The sequence below is a fragment of the Elaeis guineensis genome, chromosome 5 (genome assembly GCF_000442705.2).
Source record: "Elaeis guineensis isolate ETL-2024a chromosome 5, EG11, whole genome shotgun sequence".
In the NCBI taxonomy this organism is placed as follows: domain Eukaryota; kingdom Viridiplantae; phylum Streptophyta; class Magnoliopsida; order Arecales; family Arecaceae; genus Elaeis; species Elaeis guineensis.
Genome location: NC_025997.2, coordinates 74107050 through 74126999, shown reverse-complemented (window position 1 = coordinate 74126999; position 19950 = coordinate 74107050). Strand labels below are relative to the sequence as shown.

General features: G+C 36.5%; 1 protein-coding gene across 6 annotated transcripts in view; it reads left to right on the top strand.

Moving 5' to 3' along the window:
* Window positions 1–17829, top strand: part of LOC105034915 (uncharacterized) — a 56829-nt gene extending 39000 nt beyond the window's left edge. For 5 of the 6 annotated variants that reach the window (XM_019847138.3, XM_019847136.3, XM_019847139.3 and 2 more), the window contains one exon: window positions 15928–17829. In XM_019847138.3, coding sequence (XP_019702697.1) covers window positions 15983–17479 — 1497 coding nt within the window. In that variant the 5' untranslated portion in view covers window positions 15928–15982 and the 3' untranslated portion in view covers window positions 17480–17829. Of the gene's footprint in view, window positions 1–11741; window positions 11787–15927 lie in introns of all 6 variants that reach the window. The other variant, XM_073257964.1, reaches the window with a different exon arrangement.
* The last annotated feature ends 2121 nt before the right edge of the window (window positions 17830–19950 follow it).

The window sequence follows — 19950 nt, the reverse complement described above, 5'->3', positions numbered from 1 at the left end:
AAACGGCCATGTGCGAGAGGGATGCGATTTCTCTTTCCTTTTCCTCTGCTCTGAGCGGCCAAGCCATCGAGCTTATTTTTCTTCCCCTCCACTCCTCTCTCCTCCCTCTCCTTGTCAGAAACTCAAAACGGCCTCCCTAGTCCCTCCTTTCTCCTCTCTCCTCCAGCATGCTCTGCTCTTCCCTCAGAGAAACGGAATCAGAGAAGGTCGGGCTCCCTTCAGCAACGATGCCAACGCCTACGCATCAGCGGAAAAAGGAGAAGCCGAGAAGGTTAGTACGGTCTTCTCATTCTTCTCTCCTTCCCAACGATGAATGGGACGTTCTCCCTCGTCGGTATTCGGCAATGGAATCTAAACTAGGGCACATCAGGACGGCCGTACAGATGCCTGTTCCGATCGGGATGAAGATGGAATGGCCGGGACGAAGGCCGAATAGGCGTTTTGGGGTCTCGCACCCGTCCCAGGTGTCGAAAACTCAAAGGAACGGGACGGGGTGGCCAAGACGGCCCCGGTTCTGTCGGAACTTAAAACATTGGCATACATATACCATAACTATAGAATAATAGGAAACTAACTTACCTTTCAAAGTAAACCCTTTTTCATAGCAAAAATACAGTGAAAACATTAAAGTTAGATGGAAAATCACTCGCTTCTTATGGCTGCTAGGTCATCTTGGTATTTAATTCATCCAAAGCACCTCCTTTCAAGCTCTTTTCCTTTCCTATAAAGTTGATACATGCTGATTAATACTGCATTAATCATGATACATGAATATGAAAATATATGCTTGTGTTCTATGCTTACGAACGTTTATTTTTGTTCTACGTTGCTTTGCCCTGCTTAGGATTAGCTAGACCTTTAACATAATTCAAGAGTTTCCCATAATTCAATCTATTTTTACCTTGTTAGGGTTAGCTAAATCTCAATACTAATTCTAAGAGTTTCAGTAATTCAATCTATGTTTCATTCCATGATCTATCCCAACTTCAGTCAACATAATTTCAGCCTGTTTGCTGAAAATTCAGACTGTTTTTCTGGTTTTCAGAAGATTACAGCAGCAAATAATCCTAAACTTAAGTTTAAATGCATACTTTGATTCTCCGAAACATCAAATATGATAGTAATGACTCAAGATTCACTTTGAATCTAATTTAGGGATTTAAATTCTTATCTCAAATGATTAAACCCTGCTGCCAGCAAAAACAGATTTCTTTCATCTCCCACTTCCAGCGACTTTTCTTCCTTCAACTGAATTTATCAACCACTCATCCTTTCCCAGCTGATTTTTCTTCATTTTCGACTGAGGACATCACCTTCTCCAGCACTCTTCCCTCTATCTTTTCTATTTTTACTAGAGAATCAGAACAGCAGAAATAGGAACCGATGGATAACCTTTTGAAAATAAATAATTTAAAGACTAGCTTGCTAGGTGTTAATCCCAGCAAATATTTTGGTTTTCCAATCTTTTATTTATATAAAAATAGCTGTTGAGAAATTTCAATGAACATATTTTTAAATCCCCAAGTTTCAGCCACTCTGTAGAATCCTGCCACTTAAGCTTTTCCGTAGCTTAGTCGACTAACCTGAGATTTAGTCGACTCAGACTTAGTCGACTAACCTAAAACTTAGTCTGCTCACTTGTCTGGCATTAAATTTTTTTTTCAAACTTCAGCTTTCTGTGTGGTATGCCCCTTGAGATTTAGTCAACTCAACCCCTGTCTGAGTCGGTTAAGTGGCAGAAATTGCTAGAAATCATGAATTTAAACCGCAAAATCGCTACACATCTATTTCCTAAGATATTCTTCAAAATATCACTCATTTTAGGATAAAAAATCAGCAAAATTCAGCTTCCATTTTCATTATTATCAATCCAATTCTTCAATCATTTTCCTTCTTAATTAGCAACTAGATTTATGCTTCCTTAATTCTAATCACTTAATATCCAAATGGTCGAATATACCATAGTCAAAATGCTATACCACACATACATGAATACTAAATGCAAATGCAACTATCTTAGATTATCATTTTGCTGGTTCGGGATGTTACATTTCCTCTAAAAAATTTCATCCTCGAAACTTGCACCTTCAACTTCAAATTCACTTCAAATCCTAAATCTAACATTGCTAAATTTATATTATCAATCACAAAATCTATTGACAATTTCTCCCATCATTACTCACAAAGATATTCTCAAGATCTCTAAGCTTTAATCTTATTATACTTCTTACAAGTGCTCAAATACACTTGGATATAACTAGTTCTACTAAATTTTAGCTATCCATAAGGAGCAAAAGTCATCAAACATCTAGTACTTAGAATCAACAATTAAGATTTCTTACTGCATCATAAAAATCCCATATTTACTCAATCTTGGATATTCTTCCAAATCATCCTGATTATTTCAGCTTTTATCCCATTATAGCATTCCTTTCTTAACTATCATAAATTCCAATTGAAAATTTTCCCTCTGCTATCAAATTTTCTAATATTTGCTGATTCTTTCCTTTTCTTTAACAACCTACATCAACTTTTATTCCTCTGGATTCCAGAACATTCTTTTACTTGACATGCTTGCAATCTTTACTTGAATCTTTTCTTTTCTTTCCACAATATTATCATGATCAAAATACACTAAATTTCTTCAAAGAATAATGGCTTAATTTTTACTCTCCACATACTACCTTCATAATCTAATAATAATTCGTGGCTTTTCAATTTCTAAAGCATTAAAAATTCATAGTATTATGATCTATTCAACTTTTAAGATTTGCCCCCAAGTATACTAATACTCAGAAGATCTTTCATTTTATTACTTGTATCTATTGTAATCAATCAAAGTATAACTTATTATTCAACCAACATGCCAACCTTTTATAACAACAACCATAATTATAATATTTTAAATTTCGTAAATGCATGAATACCTTTTTGAGTCTTCCAATTTGGGCAACACTCAAATAAACTCAAATTAAAATATTTTCAATCTTCAAATATGCATAAACTTATTTTGAATAATAATAAATCATACCTTTCTTGTCTCATTTCCTCCCCAACCTCAATTTTCTCTGGAGGGTGATTCAGTATCGGAAGTCCCTCTTTTAATCTTCTCACCTGCCGTCCCAAGGTAGAACATTCATCAATATGTCTTCTATTTATATCACTCATTCTTTGATATTCCTATCTCAGCTGTTGAAGTTCTGCATTTGCAGTATTATATTTTACTCTTACTTTTCGAAAGGAATATTTATACTCCTTCATATCCTCAAAATTAACATCTCGCACTTCAAACTGAAAATGATGCTTTAAATTATTACGAGCATAAATCGCCCCCTGCTCTTCCGATCTCAATGGCTCTACGCCCGAAGGACTCATTGACCTAAAAGTCTCGTATGGTTGCTTACCTCTATTGATGGTTACTTCCACGTAAGATCTAACATATCTTCCTTCATTTACCTCTGCTCCGTACACTATGTCTGGAAGTTTCAATTTTCACGTGATCTCTATTAAGATAATCTTTGGAGATATGTCAATTATTTTCATAGTCTACAATTAACATCCTAAATTAGTCATCGCTATAAAATCATTTCTAGCAAAAATAAGATTCACTAACTGATTTAATATTCATACAATTAATTATTCTATTCTAAGATCGCTCCTCATACCATCTTATACAAGAACTTTCATATAACTTATGAATTACAATCCACTACTCCCCAATTGAAAATCAATATTCAACATAAACAGTGAATATATAAAAAGAATTCATCCATTTTACTTATGCCAAGAACTATCAGTAGTGTAGACATACTTGCTCAACTTATACCTACTAACCAAAACAGCAAATAAGTCAAGATGTAAGATTACTAACAATTCATAATATCACATAAGATTCTTAATTTTTGATAACCATCTAGCTTAAACTCAAGATATATGATCTTCTAGGATCTAAAGAAATAATTGAACCAATGCGTTTCTATATTACTTGCACCACAATCTCTAGTAACTATAAACACAAATTCTCATATCACTTAAATCATAATCCCAGTTGATCAAAACCCTGAGCTCTAATCCCAAATGATCATAAACCTTGGCACGATTTGTAATTGATTATGCTATGTTTATGCCCATGCAATCTACAACTTTTGCTCTGATACCAAGCATGTAATACCCCACCCCTAAATCGGGCGAGCGTGCTACACCCCACCTTTAAGAAAGGGCGAAGGAAATTACTAACTATAGCTGAGTTGATAATCTGATCACATTTAATTCAATAAATTTTTCAATCTACTAACGCAAGCATTTCAACATAATTTATCATTTCTCAAAATCAAATGAAGATTCCATTCATCTCACTATGCTCTGTATAAACCGTTCAATATAATATACATTTAACATTTACTGGGTTTTCACAGCTCAAACACATAATGCATCTCAAAATATCCTCTCACAAGCTAGCATAGACAACTTAAGATGCTGATACTTTAGCTATCCTGGCGAATCTTCTATAAAACTAATGCTGATAAAGATGCTCTCTATGTTGAGGTATGATACTTCAAATCTATCTAGAAAAAGAAAAGAAACACATAATAAACTTTAGTCTCAGTGAGTGAGTAATCATCTAGCAATAGGAAAACAGGAAAGTTTAGCTGTGATGCTCATAATAACATACATCATATATTACTGATATGCTTTCAAAACGTTTGCATGCCAAACAAGAATAAACCATGTAAAAGATCATTTTAAACAAAAGCAACTGGCTACTGTCGACTACACCATGGTGCACCCCTATCATGGCAGTCGTGGTGCTTGTGAAAGCCCCCACGGGCATGTTGTTTCGCTAAGGAGGTGCCGGCTGTACTGGCTGTCTTACAGCTGGTTCTCTGGCACACTTCGTAGGTTGATCACTCCTATTGGTTTCTTCTTTTCAAAACATTCTCAAGTAATGCACAAACATTAATAAGCTGATTCAAAACATTTTCAAGCCAAAAATGCTATGCTGTCCAACCTGGCTACACACACACACACACACACACACACATATATATATATATATATATATATATATATATTATTGAACAACTTATCAATAAAAAGCATTTCCTGTTTTCTTGTTGGCATACATATACCATTACTGTAGAATAATAGGAAACTAACTTACCTTTCAAAGTAAACCCTTTTTCATAGCAAAAATACAGTGAAAACATCAAAGTTAGAGGAAAAATTACTCACCTCTTATGGCTGCTAGGTTACCTTGGTACTTGACTTATCCAAAGCACCTCTTTTCATGCTCTTTTCCTTTCCTATAAAGTTGATACATGCTAATTAATACTATACTAATCATGATACATGAATATGAAAATATATGCTTGTGTTCTATGCTTACTGGCTTTTATTTTTGTTCTAGGTTGCTTTGCCCTGCTTAGGGTTAGCTAGACCTTTAACATAATTCAAGGGTGTTCCATAATTCAATCTATTTTTACCTTGTCAGGGTCAGCTAAATCTCAATACTAATTCAAGAGTTTTAGAAAGTCAATCCATGTTTCATTCCATGATCTATCCCAACTTCAGCAACATAATTTCAACCTGTTTGCTGAAAATTCAGACTGTTTTTCTGGTTTTCAGAAGATTACAGCAGCAGATAATCCTAAACTTAAGTTTAAATGCATACTTTGATTCTCCAAAACATTAAATATGATAGTAATGACTCAAGATTCATTTTGAATCTAATTTGGGGATTAAAATTCTTACTTCAAATGATTAAACCCTGCTGCCAGCAAAAATAGGTTTCTTTCATCTCCCACTTTCAGCAACTTTTCTTCCTTCAACTGAATTTATCAACCACTCAACCTTTTCCAGCTGATTTTTCTTCATTTTCGACTGAGGACATCACCTTCTCCTGCCCTCTTCCCTCTATCTTTTCTGTTTTTACTAGAGAACTGGAACAACAGAAATAGAAATAGATGGATAACCTTTTGAAAATGAATAATTGAAAGATTAGCTTGCTAGGTGTCAACCCCATAAAATAACCAGCAAATATCTTGGTTTTCTAACCTTTTATTTATATAAAAATAGCTGCTGAGAAATTCTGATGAAAAGATTTTTAAATCCCCAAGTTTCAGCCACTTTGCAGAATTCTGCCGCTTAAGCTTTTCCGCAGCTTAGTCAACTAATCTGAGATTTAGTCGACTTAGACTTAGTCGACTAACCTAAAACTTAGTCTGCTCATCTGCCTGATACTACAATTTTTTCCAAAACTTCAGCTTTCTATTTGGTACGTCCTCTGAGATTTAGTCGACTCAATCCCTGTCTGAGTCGGCTAAGTGGCAGAAATTGCTACAAATAATGAATTTAAACCACAAAATTGCTACACCTATTTTCTAAGATATTTTTCAAAATATCACTCATTTTTAGGATCAAAAATCATCAAAATTCAGTTTTCATATCATTATTATCGATCCAATTCTTCAATCATTTTTTTTCTTAATTAACAACTAGATTTATGCTTCCTTAATGCTAATCACTTAATATCCAAATGCTCGAATATACTATAGTCAAAATGCTATACCACACATACATGAATACTAAATGCAAATGCAAATCTCTTAGATTACCACTTTGCTGGTGTGGGGTGTTACATTTCCTACCCCCTTTAGAAAATTTTGTCCTCGAAATTTGCACCTTCAACTTCGAATTCAGTTCAAATCCTAAATCTAACATTGCTAAATCCATATTACCAATCACAAAATCTATTGACAATTTCTCCTATCATTACTCAAAGATATTCTCAAGATCTCTAAGCTTTAATCTTATTATACTTCTTACAAGTGCTCAAATATACTTGGATATAACTAGTTCTACTAAATTTTAGCTACCCATAAGGAGTAAAAGTCATCAAACATCTAGTACTTAGCATCAATAATTAAAATTTCTTACTGTATCATAGAAATCCTACATTAACTCAATCTTGGATATTCTTCCAAATCATCTTGATTATTTCAGCTTTTATCCCATTATAGCATTCCTCTCTTAACTATCGTAAATTCCAACTGAAAATTTTTCCTCTGATATCAAATTTTTTAATATTTGTTGATTCTTTCCTTCCTTTTCTTTAACAACCTACATCAATTTTTATTCCTCTGGATTTCAGAATATTCTTTTACTTGACATGCTTACAATCTTTACTTGAATCCTTTCTTTTCTTTTCACAATATTATCATGATCAAAATACTCTAAATTTCTTCAAAGAATGATGGCTTAATTTTTACTCTCCACTTACTACCTTCATAATCTAATAATTCATGGCTTTTCAATTTTTAAAGCATTAAAAATTCATAATATTATGATCTATTCAACTTTTGAGATTTGCCCCCAAGTATACTAATACTCAGAAGATCTTTCATTTTATTACTTGTATCTATGATAATCAATCAAAGTATAACTTATTATTCAACCGACATGCCAACCTTTTATAACAACAATCATAATTATAATATTTTAAATTTTGTAAATGCATGAATACCATTTTGAGTCTTCTAATTTAGGCTAACACTCAAATAAACTCAAATTAAAATATTTTCAATCTTCAAATATGCATAAACTTATTTTGAATAATAATATATCATACTTTTTTTGTCTCCTCCTTTCCTCCCCAACCTCAATTTTCTTTGGATGATGATTCAGTATTGGGAGGAAGTCCCTCTCTTAATCTTCTCACCTGCCATCCCAAGGCAGAACATTCATTAATATGTCTTCTATTTATATCACTCAATCTTTGATATTCCCATCTCAGCTGTTGAAGTTCTGCATTTGTAGTATTATATTTTGCTCTTACTCTTTGAAAGGATTATTTATACTCCTCTGTCCTCAAAATTATCATCCCGCACTTCAATCTGAAAATGATGCTTTAAATTATTACGAGCATAAATCGTTGCCTGCTCTTCCGATCTCAATGGTTCTACGCACGAAGGACCCATTGACCTAAAAGTCTCGTATGGTTGCTCACCTCTATTGATGGTTACTTCCACATAAGATCTAACATACCTTCCTTTATTTACCTCTCCTTCGTACACTGGGTCGGGAAGTTCCGACTTCCTCATGATCTCCACTAAGATAATCTTTGGAGATATGTCAATTCCATAGTTTGCAATTAACATCCCAAATTAGTCATCGCTATAAAATCATTTCTAGCAAAAATAAGATTCACTAACTAATTTAATATCCATACAATTAATTGTTCTATTCTAGGATCGCTCCTCGTACCATCTTATACAAGAACTTTTCATATAACTTATGAATTGCAATCCACCACTCCCCAATTGGAAATCAATATTCAACATAAACAGTGAATATATAAAATGAATTCACCCATTTTACTTATGTCAAGAACTATCAGCAGTGTAGATATACTTGCTTAACTTATACCTACTAACCAAAACACCAAATAAGTCAAGATGTAAGATTACTAACAATTCATAATATCACATAAGATTCTTAATTTCTGATAACCATCCAGCTTAAACTCAAGATATATGATTAGGAGGAATAGGCTAGACAATGGGTTGGCCTCGAGCTCCATCAATATGGATCCCTGCACCTGCACGATTCCTGTTTGTTTGCTTACAACCCTAGCCCATGCAACATCTCACGGATCTCCAGAATCTCTTCTTCCATCTGGTTTATGCGTTGCGTTTGGTTTTACTGTTCTGCCCTAAGGGCCTGCATCCCCTGATCTACGTCACGAGAAAGGTTGTCATCAACTCCTTGGTTGGCCATCGGAGTGAGCTTTTGCTCTGACACCACCTAACGCAGTAGACGACGTGATGGGTAAGCAAATGCCTGTGCCCACAACCCTTGTAAAACAAGGAAGATAAACAGTCGGGCACACTAGAAAGAATTGAGAAAATTTTCTAGAATTGAATTAGAAAGATGAACTGAATAGCAAAGCTATTTTACAAAGTATTTATAGAGAACCCCCTCTTATATTAAAAGACCTAAACACCCTCATAGGAAAATAAGTAGAAAAATCCCAAAAGGCCTAAATAAACTCCGAAACATATGCCTAAAATTAATAATAATAGAAATTCAAATAAAATTAATTAATTCTTGTGATTGCTGTGCTTGACCTTCCATGTCTTGCCGCTCCATAAAATCCATGGATACGCATTCCACATCAATGAGTCCCTTTCTTTGAGTGTAGCCACTTGGACGTTTGGGCCTTGAAACATATGGCACTACCTCGCTCACCCTTCTTGCTGATCTTTAGGCTCTTCTTGCTGTTGCATATGCCAACGCTCATGACTGTTGTTGCCTCCTCTTCAACATATTCAATTTCCCCCATCTCGACTGCCTATGCTGCATTGCTTAGTGCTGGTGTGCGTGAAGTGTTCTTGCGCTTTGAGAACATAGCGGGGCCCCCGAGCTAGCTAGCCCAATAAAGGGGTAATTTAGTTATAAAATTATAGTAGTTCCACTTTGATGTCAAAAATGGGGGTTGGTTACTCTTATTGAAAACTTATCCTAAGCGAAATTACTTGAGAGTTATTCACTTGCAAATAGAATAGTGATGGACTAATGGGTGTTATATGCAATTTAGACCAAAGCAAGGTGCTATGTGCAAAAAAGCCCTTTGCATAGTGATTATTATTTCACAGTTATCCCCTTTCGTCGTACAACAAGAGCTTCATTATTTTACATTTTTCAAGGTTCATTTTAATAATTTTTTAGAAGTTAGGCCTACATGCCAGCTCAAAGAATAGCTTTTTCTACAAGAACAGTAATTGGAGAAGAAAAACCTTTATCCTGTTGTTGTCTAGATGGATTAGGAGGAATAGGCTAGACAACGGGTTGGCCTTGAGCTGCATCATCAATATGGATCTCCGCATCTGCACGATTCCTGTTTGCTTGCAATCCTAGCCAGTGCAAGATCTCACGGATCTCTAAGAATCCCTTCTTCCATCCAGTTTATGCGTTGCATTTGGTTTTGCAGTTCCGCCCTAAGGGCCTGCATCCCTTGATCTACGTCACGAGGAAGGTTGTCATCAACTCCTTGGTTGGCCATCGGATCGAGCTTCTGCTCTGATACCACCTAATGCAGTAGACGACAAGATGGGTAAGCAAACACCTGTACCCACAACCCTTGTAAAATAAGGAAGATAAACAGTTTGGCCCACCAGAAAGAATTGAAAAAATTCTCCAGAATTGAATTAGAAAGATGAACTGAAGAGCAAAGCTCTTTTACAAAGTATTTATAGAGAACCCCCTCTTATATTAAAAGACCTAAACACCCTCATAGGAAAATAAGTAGAAAAATCCCAAAAGACCTAAATAAACTCCGAAACATACGCCTAAAATTAATAATAATAGAAATTCAAATAAAATTAATTAATTCTTGTGATTGCTGTGCTTGATCTTCCACATGTCTTGTCGCTCCATAAAATCCGTGGATATGCATTCCACATCAATGAGTCTCTTTCTTTGAGTGTAGCCACCTGGACATTTGTGCCTTGAAATATATGGCACTACCTCGCTCACCCTTCTTGCTGATCTCTAGGCTCTTCTTGCTGTTGCATATGCCAACACTCATGGCTGTTGTTGCCTCTTCAACATCTTCAATTTCCCCATCTCGACTGCCCATGCTGCATTGCTTAGGGAGGGTGTGCGTGAAGTGTTCTTGTGCTTTGAGAACATGGTGGGGCCCACGAGGTAGCTAGCCCAATAAAGGGGTAATTTAGCTATAAAATTACAGTAGTTCCACTTTGATGTCAAAAATGGGGGTTGGTTACTCTTATTGCAAACTTATCCCAAGTGGAATTACTTGAGAGTTATTCACTTGCAAATAGAATAGTGATGGACTAATGGGTGTTATATGCAATTTAGAGCAAAGCAAGGTGCTATGTGCAAAAAAACCCTTTGCATAGTGATTATTATTTCACAGTTATCCCCTTTCGTCGTACAACAAGAGCTTCATTATTTTACATTTTTCAAGGTTCATTTTAATAATTTTTTAGAAATTAGGCCCACATGCCAGCTCAAAGAATAGCTTTTTCTACAAGAACAGTAATTTGAGAGGAAAAACCATTATCTTTTTTTCATTATGGCCCTTTATTTCCAATGACTAATTGTGACACTAATATCCTATCCATGTAAACCTAGTCAAGGATGCATGGCAGCAAATAGTCTTTATTTTGTAGTGGAAAAAATAGTTTTGGGGTTGGGGGGGGGGGGTTGTCCATTTTTTGGTGATGTCAACTCCGTCGAAGCACTTGAATATAACATGTTCATTCAGAGGGAAGTATTAGATGCTTCATTATGAACAAATGACCAAATCAATGAACTAAACTAGTAAACTCTGCCATAAATAATTCTAAGTAGTTCTTACAAGAAATACTATTCATTTGCATGAGAATGGGAATGACCATTGTCCCATCTAAGGGTTGAATTAGAATTCCTTTATTTAAGATAATGGTGATTCTGATGATTGAGAATCTGTTACTTGTTGCATGGACCAAGCATCAAAATGAGGCTGAGGTCAGAAGTTGATGTTGAAATTCCCATTTCATGAACCAAACACGTAGTTAATGTTGTAAATTCCCCTTGAATGAATCATAAAAAGATATACTAGAATAGAAGGGCTTTGCAGTTGTAGCTGTTGAGTTAATTTTTATTTGCATTCCTTTCAATAATATGCCATTTATTTTTTGTTGGTTTTACAAGACAATGACATGCTTTTTTGTTCACAGTGTCTTCTTTTGATGATTGGTGGCCATGTCACAATTTTATGCAAGGTGTTCCTATGAATTCTCATTCTAAAATATTGTCATGTTGGTGAGCATGAATGGAAGAATCAATAATATTTGCCATCTATCATTTTATATTATGCGAATGTAGGAGCTTGCTGCACATCTCTCGGTAGGAACTGGTTAAAAATTGACTGAAGGAGAACCTTGAATTTGGTGGTATCATCTAGGAGTAGAATTTGTTAGAAGCAATTCAACCTGCATCTAAGAAAGAGGAGAAATAAGTAAAAGATAGTTGAAAAAGGGGTGAAAAAAATGTGATTGGAAGAACTTGACTTGGGTTAAAGATTTAAAAGTTATATGTAGTATTGAAGGTTTGAAATGCAGCAACAGGTAGCAATGAGAACCATGCCATGATCTGTCAGTATGATGTCAGCTGTAGAGGGTAAAGAAGCCTTAGAAGAAAAAATTAGTGGGATATTTTGATCGGCATGAACTTGATGTCAATCCTGAACCTTCAAAGTTCTAATAGATAGTTGACATTCCTAATTTTCTTTTGTGGAGTGCTTTCTAAGTTTTAGATGAAATTTAAGTGGACGAAGAGTTTATGATGTTATATGTAGTGTCTGATTAAAGGTAAAGACATGAGAGGAATTTGAATGTTAGTTTATGTTACATGGATTTGGGTTTGTGTTTGCATGTTTAAGTGTTTAATCCTTCCAATACATAAGAAGTTCTCCTTTTAGGTTAAATCAATGAGGTCCAAGTAACATAAATGTTATTTGCATTAGTGATGTGAAAGAGGTTTATGTTGCATTATAGACTTGAAAGAGGTCTATATCCCAACCCCCCATTCCTTTTTCTCCTTTCTCTCTTGCCCTCTCTATTTTATCTTTTTGAGCTCTAGATTGGGAGGAAGTCTGACTACAATCATATAAGGGCATGACTTGAACCCAACCCACTGTGTCTTACCAATTTATATTTTGAACGTTAAGGTGTGGGTACTTTAGGCTAAATCAAAGAGGTCCAAGTAACACAGACATTTGTTGCATTATAGAGGTGAAAGATGTTTATGTTGCATAATAGACCTGAAAGAGGTTTATTTCCCTGCACCCATTCTTTTTTGTCCTATATTTTTTTTTTTCACTTTCTTGAGAACTAGATTGGGAGGAAGTTTAGTTGAAATCATGTTAAGGGTGGAACTTGAACCTAGATGTTGGTATCCAACACCCATTTTATCAACTAAGCCAGTTGTTACCAAGGAGTGCGGTACCACCCTAACCATCTGGTTTGGGGCATATCAAAACGGTATTTAGGGCGGACTAGCATGGTTCCACCACCCTTTGGTTCAAAAAATCTTGTGAGGAGGAGAGGGAAAAAGAGAGAGAGGAAGAGAGAGAGGGAGTGGGAGGGGGAGGGAGGCCAAGAGAGGGCTCAAAAGTCCTCATCTCGTTCTCTGTCTGCTGTTTGCAGGGGTCACCTTTGTTTCGATCTGCAAAGGTCACCACTATTTCCCCCTATTTTGATTGAAACAAGGCCATGCTGTAATTTTTTTAGAATTCGCAACTGGAATTGACAAATGGAGAATGGCCTTTATTTCAATCGAAATGGGGTGACCCTTGTGGCCTATGGATGGAGGACGAGATGAGGGCTTTTGAGCCCTCTCTCAACCCCTCTCTCTCTCTCTCCCCTCTCCTTTCCCCTCCCTCTCCCTCCTCCCCTCTCCTCTCCCCCTCCCTCGTCAACTTTGGCTTTGTTGGTATGTCCTAGAATATCATGGCATGGCGGTGTACTATACTATATCACTAGGCAACTGGTATGGATCCCAGTATTGGTATAGCCAACCATAGTCGATACCCTTATATCCCATCTATTCTTGTTTATGTGATGTGGAATCAAGAGATGGGTGATTACAAATGACCTTTTTTATTTGTCAATATATTAATCTTAAATCTTTTCAGTGGTTGCCTTATGAGTCCTGAGACTTTAGGACTGTAAATATCAATTATGAAAATTGATACTAGAAAATGCATGCCATTATGTGGCTTGGTTTTTCGTCACGATGTGATGAGACCAAGTAGAAGGTTTTCTTTCTTTTTCCCTGTCTAATTTAATTTTTAGGTGTTGATAGGGTTCTTATTATTCAATCAAGTGTTACGGAAGAAAATGTTTATTTGTTACTTCTATTGAAGAGTGATGAGCAGATTGCTATGCAGCAAGCTGTTCAAGTAGATTTCATGAGTGAGGTTTCAGGATTGGTGCTCCTTGTGTCATTCATCTCTGGGAATCTATGCTCTAGGTGACACGATATTCTGTTGGATCATGGATGAGGTGGAGAATTTTTAATCTTCTCTGTTGCTTTAGCCTTGAGATTCAAACCTGCTAAAAGTGTCTGGGCATCAGTTTCCTTGTGAACCAGGCTTTTCAGCTGATGCACCTAATTCTAAATTATCTATATCACAACTTACATGCTTAGGCCTTTGCTATGCATTAGAGAATTTAATGGGATCATGAGATTTGATGGAAGCCACTCTCCTTTCTAGAGTAACCACCAAAGGAGCATTTTCCAACCTTTTTTTAGTTACTAAATGACACTTATGGACATGTCACAGTGAAGTCCCTAGCCACTTATAGCGAGCAATCAAAATAGTTAAATGCGCTCCCTTAATGATCCTCCCTTTTGTGCATTGAAGATGGTGCTAGTAGAATGCATCTATAGGAAATATGAATGTTTATCAATTGTTGAAAAAACTTCAACTTAATTTTTGGGTCATGTTCCCAAGGTAAGTGTACGTGGGTTTCATGTCTCTACTGCTTAAATTGCCTTGGCAAGGAATTTGATACCACTCTTGGAAAGTTGACACTAGGTTTGTAGCTGGTTGTGAACATCTTTATAGTCCTGTCAGGCATCTTTTTGTTCCATAGCTGCCCCATTTTGATTGAAAAAAGGCTGGATGTGATGATGATTCTCAAGTAAGAATGATAGGTTGAAGTAGGTCTTGGAGAGAAAATTGCCATTATTTCATAAATGTCATGTATGTACGAGTCCCTTAGATCAATCAGTCACAAGACTAAAATCAAGCTTAGGCTGTCATTATCAAGAATTGGCCCTTGATGTGGATATTGTGTGCTGTTACTTTTGGGTATTTCTCATGACAACTGAGATTAGTTCATTTTACCTCTTACTCCAAATACATTAACAATTCATTAGCTGTATCTGGTTGAGAGTGTCTTGAGCAATACAAAAGGCTGATTGGCAACTGCTAAATCCATTAAAGATCAGCCCACATTTCTGATGAAGCTTTTAGCCACTAGATTTCTTAAAATCATCAGCTGGGCTTGGTAAAAAGGAACATGTGTTACATTAGCGCTGCTCTGTCCTTGTCTAGTCTTGTAGCTGCTGAACTAGAATTTTTTAAAAAATAGATTATTCAAATGAGAAACAAAATAAATAACCATTAGAAGAGGATGGCATGTACCATATACTTGACTTCAGTATCATTATATATTCCTCTGACCAAGTCACATCATGACCACTGCCGACACATGTTGGATGATGACTTGGACATGGCTGTTGGAGCAAAATCTAGAACTTATGGCAAGGTGGGGATTAGCATGCACATACTCTGGCATGCATGTATATGTTTTATGTGTAAGCAAGTGTAGGTTTAACTAAATAAGTGCAGATATTAATGTATGAGCATGTCTAATTGTCTAACTAATCTTCAATTTTGTCTTCTTATATTTCAAAGCTTTTATCCATCACTGAAATGGTTCTCTGTGACGACGACCTGTCTTTGACACCACATCAGATTTATGGACTTTCTTGTCACCATAGCATCATGGATATGGGTATGAGTTATTAGTGGTTCTAACAATGATGCATTTTTGACTTACTCAAACTTTCTACCAACTCATCAGGGTCCTCTCTATTTACCTTCTTCTGCTAAGAATAACTGCTGCAGAATTTATAGTCATCTGCATGAATGCGCTTAAGACACATTAATCAGAGCAAAATATTTGTCTAGCATATCTGTTTATTAATGCTTTTTTTCCTGATCTTGCTATTTCTGACCGGCATTGTTCAATTAAAATGTCCGTCATGACCACTTTTGTTCTGTCCATTTTTAATTTGGTTTTTTCTCATAAAAAAGGATCTGCTGGGTAAAAACTGGTTTCACTTTTGCAGAGATAAAATTAACCAGCACTAGTCGAACAAGCATTACTTCACCTGACATCACAGCATGGCCCAACAGAATCAAGCAATCATCCCTGTTGATTCAGCAAGCTTTCCTTTGAGGCGTAAACGAGGTCGTCCTCGAAAGCATGATGGTCCTGGATATGAACCACATAGGAGAAACCGGCAGTGTCAAGCTACTGCAACTCAAGCAATTCCAACACAGGTCCCATCTCGTGCTAATCCAACTGCCAGTTCTAGTCATGGGCCTTGTGGCCTTGTGGGTCAAAAGGTCTCTGGTATGCTGGAGGGGATTTTCGATGCTGGATATCTTCTCACAGTTCGAGTTGGTGAGACTGGACCTGTCTTCAAGGGTTTGGTGTTTGATCCACGCTTATCTGTTCCTCTCACTGTGGATAATGATATTGCACCACTTCTGCCAATGTCAAGAAGTGATGAAATCTTATATCCAGTGCACCATGTACCAACCGAGGAACCAGTTTCGCCACCAATCCATCCTGCATCGAAAATGGTTACAGCCGCAGTGCCTCTTCGGATAAGGGAACCTGCTACCCCTTTTCCGCCTGTAAACCATTTGCATGAATCCTCAGGGCTTCCTCAAACAGCTCGAAGTGCAGCGGAAGCAGAGCAGAATGTTGTCAACCATCTCCCTCAGGATGTGCACCCTGCTTCACAAACTGACTTGAAAAACATACTTCTGGAGACAGTTCCACGTACAGAGGAAGTAGCAGGGCATGGTGCGAACCGTCTTCCTCAAGATATGCACTCTGCTTTGCAAACTGATGTTCAAATATTATGTCTGGAGACAGCTCCAAGTACAAAGGAAGTAGCACAGAAAGATGGCATCCATCTTCCTCAGGATGTGCGCCCTGCTTTGCAAACCGACTTTAAAAACATACTTCTGGAGACCTTATCCAGAAAAGTGGCAAATGATGACCTGCTAAAATCTCAACCTGCTGCACCTCAACAATCTGTGCCTGCACGTATGCAAACAGGAGTTTCATCAGGCAAAGTGGCAAATGATGACCTGCTAAAATCTCAACCTGCTGCGCCTCAACAATCTGTGCCTGCATGTATGCAAACAGGAGTTTCATCAGGCCCATCTTATGTTATGAATAATGCTGTGCCAGCAGCCATTGGAGCTTGTTCAGGAGAGAGAACTGAAACAATGGCTGAGGCAGCAAAAGGATGTGGAAATTCTAAACATATTGCAGGATCATCGGGTAACATTAGTATGACTGAACAATCTGATGAGACTTTGACAGCTGACGAGTCAAGTGGTGGAAGGCTGAATTGTACTGGCCAGGCATCACAGTTGGATCAGTCCTTGACAAACAATGAGACAGCTGGTGATGCGGACATTAGTCACCAGGCACTGATATTTGATGAGAGTTTGATGGCCAATGAGACGTTTGGTGGGAAGATGGGTTTGGTAGGTGAGGCACCGCAACTTAATATACAAGCATCTGGAAAAAGACACCTGCCTGAAGAATTGCCAAACGAGAAGGACCAACAAAACCTCTCAAGCTCCTTCTGCTCCTGAAGTGGTAGCATTGCAAGTTCAGACTGGGGAACGGAAGCTTCAGTCAAGAAACATCTGCCATATTGGCAATGACAGCTGACTGCCTCCTGGTGGTTCTGCCTAGGCTAGGCAAATAGTTCTATTTTCTTCTTCTTTTAGCTATGGTTGTTCACAAGGTTTTACAGGGCATGCAGATGTTTTTAAGGTTGATGTGAACAGGAACTAACTTGAAGAATGTCGGGTACTTCCAGGATGTCAGATATATGGTTATGCACTTTATCTAGCTAACATATCACCCCTCTACTGTAGTTTATCACTTTATGATGGACACTGTACTGTTGACCGAAAATCCAAAAATAGGTTTACTTGAATGGTTTTGATCGACTAGTCTGGATGGTTTATGGCTTATATGCTGCACATGGTATGATGACAATTTTTAGGGTTTTCTAGAGGTTATTGGCATACTCAATCCTGTGGAATCTGCAGGTTAAGCTGGGCTCTAATATTCAATCCTTTTAACAAATTCTCGGTGGCAGTTCTCTCTTTAGCCAGCCGATGTCAACAACGGTCGCCGTGGCAGGACAAATGATACTCATGAAGTCTACTCTCTGTTGATTATCTATGAGAAGTGGCAACTCATATTTAGGAAGGGAAGTGAAACTAATTTTATTCCGGTCCTTGCCAGGAGTGTGGAAGTTTTCTAGCCTTATATTAGTTTTTAGAAGGACTCATTGAAAACTTAGCCTTTAAAATGCTGGCAGCAAAGCGAATTTGTTGAATTATGTTGTATAATGGTTGTCTTAATTTTACATCGTCGAGCCGCAATAGAGGTGGATGAAGATATCCAGATGCATGCTTGCTTGATTTTGGGCAGGCTCAGTCAAGGAGCTTCAGCCTGTTTTAAAGTTTGATCAGCACTTGGGCCAGGCATGGGCTGACAGAAAACTGTCATTGAAAAAGTAACTCAATATGATTCTTGCATTGGTACATTCTCTCTATCTTTCTCACTCCAAATGGATGTCTTAGATCTCTCCTGCCCTGTTCTTGTGAAGTTAAAACTTAATGCACCGGTGAACATGGTAAAAATATATATGATTGTTTTCACATGCAATATCTTTTTGTGACTAACCGGTACTTTGATTTAATGAACTGATTGAATATATTGGTTTCAACTAAGGGCGTGGGGATTCTCTCTCTAATATCTTTTAGAGAAACGTTTTTTTAGTCCATCATTGTTTTAACTTTATTTTTTCAAATTATCAATTGGCCCAACCTATTTATATTAATCAAATTTCTATTTTGCCCTTTATAGTTTGAATTGGATTTTGGCACGCTTCTACCTCACCGGATGGAGCTAAAATCGGATACCATCGGATATTAATGTATCCATATCTATATTTATTTTATTTGAGAAATATAGATATATATATTAATCGGATGTAAAAATTTACATCCATATTTGTTTCAAATAGATATAGATACAAATCGAATATTGATAATATAGATATAAATTAGATAATTAATTATAGAATTAGAAATATTGTAAAGTAGATAATAAACCAAAGTAATAGCATGTTGGCAGGGTTTTTTTTTTAGTTTATAAATATTATATAAAATTTAATAGAATTATAAATGAAATCGAATATTTGGATACAAATTGGATAGTTTTCTATTCATATCTATATTTTTTTTGCTTTGAATACAGATATAAATATTAATTAAATATTTTAATTTCTATTGGGATATGAAAATAAATCTGAATTAATATTCTTCAATCCACTTTCATTCCCATCGCTGAGACTTCAAGAGCTTCGAAGATTAAATCTGATGGTGCATTGCATTGTGTTGTGATAGAGCACTTCGAAGAGGGTGACAGTCTTTCTATGATTGATGTGGTCCCGTTGATGGAAGGAAGTGACGTGGGCATTCTACATGTCGATGGGGCCTTGGGTAGAAGAATAAGGATGGCTGGTCCCTGAGAGTCACGATACTTCAATGGGAATCAAATTCAAGTGTCATTTCCCCCGCAAAAGGCGTGAATCATATTAAAATTTATTCAATTAAACTCAAATGTGACCCACACTAATAAATATTAAGATTTATTTTTAATAAATTTAGTTTGATTTACACTTTGACTAAAAATAAATTTTTCATAAAGTAATAAAAATATATTTGATGATTATTATGATAAAATTAAGCTTTACATATCTATTATGGATAACATCCATCTTAGTCTTTATGACTTTCCTGATAGGTAAGGTACATTATAAAAGGACATCTCTATAGATTTAGTCCCAAACTCATCCGAGAGAGCTTGTAAGATCCTCCCCATCAGGAATACTTAGAGTTGGGATTGAAAAATCAAGGTATTGCTTGTGGACAGTGAGGAGAATATCTACTTTGATTCCAGAGATTGTGGATGGCATCAATGGCTCTTGTTCATGTATGTATGTTCTATTACCTCATAAAGTTATGATATTATAGTATCATAG